The following is a 5,700-nucleotide window of genomic DNA, read 5'->3' as shown; positions in this document are numbered from 1 at the left end:
AGATATGGGCCCATTTTGGCCCTGCTTACAGTCTAGGCTTTGGATTTGGTCGCCTGATTTGATTGTCCTAGACTCCAGCTGCCTGACCAGGGCTCTCCCGGACGGGCTTTCTGTCACTGCTCTGCCTGCAGAAAGATTAAAGGCCCTTGGGCTGACTCTATTGCTTGTCCAGGGCTTGGTGGTGAGGGTGGTGGCCACAGGCCTGCTGCTGTGATGACCAACAGAACACTCTGATGTGGGAATGGAATGGTCACCATACAGGGAGGGGTGGGAGGGAACTGGGACATGGAGTGTCAGATAGAGAGCAAGGCAGTATTTGTGGACCTTTTTGCCCTGGAAAGGAACGTCTCAGGTGGGTCAACCTCACCCATGTTCTCCAATACTGGGCGGGAGGAGGAAAAGCTAGGGGAGGCCGTTTGCTTAGAGTTGAAGGTGTAGGAAGTAGAGGAAGACCCTGTCAGAATGATGGAGAAAGAACAGGCATCCCCCTCCCCCAGTTCTCCAAGGCTTCAGAGACCAGTGACTTGATTTATAGCCAGTGCTTTATTAAACATAAATAGTCTCAAAAGAAGAGAAGTACATGTGTCTCCTGACCATGTACTTATATGTTTATAAGAAAGAGGTGCGAGGTCCCTGATCTGTGCTCTGAGGGGGTGGTCAGGCAGGTGGGGCCTGGGCCAACCAGTAAGGCAGATGAGGGTCCCCATCCTGAGGACTCACTGCTCCTGGGTGCCCCAGGAGATGTAGTCTGGCCGCGTGGCTGCGTGATACTCGTCGATGAGCTGCTGCACAATCTCCCTGGATGTGTCCAGCTCGTCAAAGTTCTCCTTGAAGATGTCCTCCTTGCGGAACTGCTCCAGGAAGGCCTCCCGCTTCCGCAGCTTGTCGTACTGGCGACAGGTCCGCTCAAAGAGCTTGGGGTGTGCAGAAAGCAGGGGTCACAAAGAACTTCAAGGAACAACACGGCCCAGAGAGCCAGGGAACAAAGGCTGGGCTATCTCCACAGTAAAAAAGCCAGAAGCAGGGGCAGCAGGGGTGCAGAGAGGTGAGGCACAACCAGGACAATAATTATGTGCCAACTGTGAGACTCACCGAGGAGATGCTGGTGTGGTTGGCCATCATGAGCCCGCTGACCCTGTGGGCAGAAGGCAGGTAGGGCGACTTCCTGGACAGGGCCACCTGGATGCTGGCTGGGCCCCAGGGGATGAAGTTGGCCAACTTCCGTTCCCGGATCCTCTGCAGGCTCTTGTGGACCTGGGGTGGGCACAGGAGTGGTGGTGGTAGCCTCTCCTCTACCCCTGTGGGCTCTGGGGGTAGAAAGAAGGGGCCTCACCTACCTGGGTGGGGTCCACCTCCCCCTGGATGATGTTGAGGATGGCGATGTAGCAGTGGTTGGTCTGGCGATCCCGGCCCGTGGACACCATCACGTTCTTGGGCTGCAGCAGCCTCCTCATGACATCCAGGACCGTGGTCTTCCTCACGCTGGCCACCTGAGGGGAGAGCGGCCACAGGGCAGGCCAGCACTCAGGGCACAGTCGAGAAACGCAAGGACAGAGAGCACTAGGCAACACACGTCCCCATCAGACTCGGGGTAGTTTGGCCTCTCTGGGGAGTGTCCTTAGATTCAGGTCCACACTGAGCCTCTGCTGTGGGATCAGGGATCTCAGTCCTCCCGAGCTCGGCAAACTCATGCCCTTGTGCTGGAGCGTCAGCAGACCCCGTACGGCCCGGGCCCTGCAGGGAGCCACAGGCAGAGGGAAGAGGAGAGCAAGTCAGCCAGGAAGTCGCCCAGCCTGTGCCAGTCCCTGAGCGCAGGGCCTCTGGGGGCTGCACGGGGCAGCTCCGGGTGCAGCAGGGAAAAGAGAAAGGCTAGTCAGGGCCTGCTGGGCCTGAGGGCTGCTCTTACCGACTGGTCCGTGGTGAGGGGTGTGTAGCCAGTCATGAGGAAGTGGAGCCGTGGTGTGGGAATGAGCGAGGCGATGAGGCCGATGAGGTCGTTGTTCATGTAGCCGGGGTAGCGCAGGGTGGTGGTGCTGGCCGACATGATGGTGGACACCTGGGGACAGGGGTGCTGTGTCAAGGGCCTTGTCCTGGGAGGGCCTCCCTTCCCCAGATGGCACTCCGGCAAGGCGGGGTTCCAGTCCAAAAGAGTCTAGGAGTGAGGGCTCACCAGCTGGTTGATCTGAGAGAAGGATGGGTTCTGGATGTGCAGGCGGTCTGTGGCGATCCGGTTCAGGGCTGTGTTGTCCAGCACCACCTGGGGGGACAGAAAGGACAGGAGCTCTGCCTGATTCTGAGCTCTGAAGCTTAATTTCCTTGGCGCCAGAAAGACCCATCCAAAAGGGACTTGAACAGGACTGGGGCACAGGAAGGTTCCAAATGGACTTTTATTATTATTTCTTTTTTTGTGGTACGCGGGCCTCTCACTGCTGCGGCCTCTCCCGTTGCGGAGCACAGGCTCCGGACGCGCAGGCTCAGCGGCCACGGCTCACGGGCCCAGCCGCTCCGCGGCATGTGGGATCCTCCCAGATCCGGGCACGAACCCGCGTCCCCTGCATCGGCAGGCGGACTCCCAACCACTGCGCCACCAGGGAAGCCCCCAAATGGACTTTTAAAAATGCATGAAAATGATAAAATAGGGTTGGGAGTGGAGAGGGGAGAATCCAGGACTCACCACACAGTCTGCGTTCTGGGTCAGCCTCTTGAGCGTGAGCAGTGAGTTGTAGGGCTGGACCACCACATCGCTCATCTCGTCCTGATTGGGAAACACCGAGTATGTCTGCACCAACTTTTTGGGGTACCTAGAGGCGTTTGAAAGAGGATGGTCAAGGACAACAGACTGGAGGCTTGGTAAACTTGCGGCTTCCAATGACTGTCAAGGGTGGGCAAATTGGGGTGGGGGTCACAGGACAGCAGAGAAGGGAGACTTGACTTTTGGAAGTCTGTAACCCCAAAGTGGGGAAGGGTAGAGAGACATCTTAGGACCTAGGGTTCTAACTCCAAACCGGCCATACTCCTTGAATTTTAATCTAAGGCTGAGATGCTAGACTCCATTTCCAACCACTGGGAGTGTGACTGGGTTCTTGGTCATTGTACCTTGTCTTTCCTCAATACAGGAGGGAATAGAAGGGCCCTTTCCTGCTCCAGCAAATAGGAAGGTTTATCTGGAGGGCCTCCCAGTCACCTGGGAAACCAAATCCTCCCAGCCCCTCAAAACACAGACTTACCTGTCGTTGAGCCGTTCTAACAGGTAGGAGCCCAGGCCAGAGCCTGTTCCCCCAGCGATGGAGTGACATAGCACGAAGCCCTGCATGGGGAAGGGGCCGACAGTGTCTACGTATCTAGTGGCAGGATTTCAAACTGGACCCATCTCATAATTTCTTGGACTCCTATCTTCCCAGGCCCTCTCCTCCACTTCCCTCCCTGCCACACATATGCAGCTTAGGAGATTCTGCCTTGTTTCCAGCAAGGCCCTGTGGCTTCTGACCAATGCAAAGGGTACATGGGAGGGTCTCGTACCTAACAGGTGGCTTCTAAAGGGTGTTGCTGAGCCTTCCCCATGTTGGCTCCCACCAGCATTCCTGAGACACTCACCTCTAGACTGTCACTGCCATCTGCCTCCCGGTCTATGATGTCAAAAATGTCCTCGTGGATTTTCTCTCCCTGTACAGACACGGGGGGGGGGGGGCGTCAGAGTGGGACAGGACTAAGGGACAAGGACTCTGACCTCAGAATAGCCACCCCCGATTCTCCTTATAGCACCTAAAAGTCCTTTTTTGGAGCACAGTGGTCCTGCTTTTTATTTGCAGAGAGGTAGTACAGCCTAGCGGTTACGAGCAGGCCCTCTACATCCAGACTGCCTGGGTTCCTATATTAGCTCTAGTTCTAGTTGGCTGGGTGACTCTGGGCAGGTTACTTCATCTCTCTATACCTCAGTTTCCTCATCTGTATAATGAAGGTACTAATACAGGTCCACAGTTCCTTATCTAAAATTCTTGGGGCCAGTTATGTTTTGGAATTCAAGTATTTCAGATCCAGGAAGGCAATATAGAATGTATAATACATGCCAAGTAAAATGCCAGTGGGGGTCTGAGGGGTGCTAATCAAATACATTAATATTTCTGCAATGAAAGTTATGAGTAGTGACAATAAGTTGCAAAGAAACTATAAAATAACTTGTTTCCATTGAGATTTGGTTTTGCTGCTAAATAAGTAGTTATAAATCGTCTTTTGGTTTCAGAGTTTTTTTTTTATTCTGGAAACCCACAGAGCCTGTGGACCTGTAGTACCTACCTATAGGGTTGTTGGGAGGTTTAAACAAGTTAATATATGTAAAGCACTTAGTATGGCCTGGCACACAGCACTAGCTAGTACAGTCTCTTAACAATATTACATAGTTGGCTTAGAACTCCCCTCAGCCATGTGTCTCTCTCTACAGTCACACATCCTCCATCTGGTTCATCTCTCTCTAGGAAGTCATAGGGCCTATCCCCACATGGGAATGGAGTTGTTCTGCCAGGGAACAGCAAATGACCTGGGAGAATCCGCTGGCCCAGTTGTTGCCAGCTCCTCCTCCATGCTCTGACAGGTAGATGTTCTCTGGGTTGTAGAGCTTGGCATAGGGGGAATTGAGGATGGAATGGATCACCCGCGGCTCCAGGTCCAGCAGCACCGCCCTGGGGATGTAGTGCTCATCGTCTGCCTGTCAAGGGGAGTCCAGGATCGGGCCCAATAAGCTCGGGCTCACCCAGTCCTCCAGTCCTCCCAACTCTGACTCCTGCCTGCCCTCCCTCTTCAAGCCAGCCGCCCTGGCTCCTCTGTCCAGCGGGCTCCCAGTACCAAGCCACTGCCCTTCCCTTCAGGCCCCCTGGGCCACTACCGTCCCTGGCCAAGTCGCTGGGGGCACCTGGTAGAAAAAGACGTCCTTGCGGTCAGTGCCTTCGGTGGCGAACTCCTCCACGATGCCCTCGGGGCTGATACCATGCTCGGCGCACAGCTGTTTCCAGAACTCGAACCCAACTGGGGGGAGGGGCGGGCGGGGGAGAAAGAGAATATCTAGGTCTGGGCAGGTTCCAGCTAGGAGCGGGGACTGAGCGCCTGGGTCCAGGGATAGGAAGTCAAGCTTCGAGAGTCTCCCGTGTCAGAGGAAAGGGCTGTATGTCAGCGACTGGGCAGGGGACAGCCCCTCGGGGTTGGGCAACTGGACACTGGGTCAGGCATGTCCTGCATTTCGGAGAACTACGATTCTGGGAAGGGCCGATGGAGTCCAGGATCCCACAGAGAGATCCCATAGGACCTAAGGAACCTGGCTAGTGGAGGGGCCGGAGGTTCGCTCACTCTGATTGCCGCACTGGCCCAACTGTAGGGTGATGATCTCCCTCGGCATCGCTCCTCAGGCACCTGCGTTGCAGCCGCTCCCGCCAGCCAAGCCGCGGCTCGCTAGCCCGCTAGCCGGACGACGCAGGCGCCAAACAACTCGCTCCGCCCACGAACATTCTTCGCTCCAATGAGAACTGAGTTCTGCCGACCGCACTTCCTTAATCACTTGGTTTCAGTCTTGCAGACTGCGCGTGCGCGGCTCCTGATTAGGGCGCCGGGGACGTACTTTGACGCAGCGTTCTTCTCTCTGGGTGGACAAGAGTTAGACCCTACGCGCAGGCGTGCTGTGGTGGGAAGGGGCCTTCCCGCCGAATCTTGCAC

General features: G+C 55.7%; 1 protein-coding gene across 2 annotated transcripts; it reads right to left on the bottom strand.

Annotated features, from left to right (window-relative positions):
• Positions 1-524: 524 nt before the first annotated feature.
• On the bottom strand, positions 525-5,460 carry TUBG1 (tubulin gamma 1). Of its 2 annotated transcripts, XM_007102137.4 has the most exons (11): positions 5,338-5,460; positions 4,907-5,019; positions 4,535-4,702; positions 3,595-3,663; positions 3,228-3,307; positions 2,675-2,801; positions 2,171-2,257; positions 1,907-2,056; positions 1,338-1,490; positions 1,093-1,254; positions 525-914 (listed from the first exon to the last, which is right to left on the bottom strand). In XM_007102137.4, exons 1-11 carry the CDS (start codon positions 5,384-5,386, stop codon positions 717-719), a joined length of 1,356 nt encoding a protein of 451 aa, XP_007102199.1. In that variant the 5' UTR covers positions 5,387-5,460; the 3' UTR covers positions 525-716. The 2 variants fall into 2 exon arrangements, with proteins under 2 accessions (XP_007102199.1, XP_007102200.1); XM_007102138.4 differs by lacking the exon at positions 3,228-3,307 and having other exon boundaries at positions 778-914.
• Between the last annotated feature and the right edge of the window lie 240 nt (positions 5,461-5,700).

The sequence above is a fragment of the Physeter macrocephalus genome, chromosome 14 (assembly GCF_002837175.3).
Source record: "Physeter macrocephalus isolate SW-GA chromosome 14, ASM283717v5, whole genome shotgun sequence".
In the NCBI taxonomy this organism is placed as follows: domain Eukaryota; kingdom Metazoa; phylum Chordata; class Mammalia; order Artiodactyla; family Physeteridae; genus Physeter; species Physeter macrocephalus.
The sequence above is the reverse complement of the archived record's forward strand: the minus strand, read 5'-3'. Positions and strand labels throughout refer to the sequence as shown.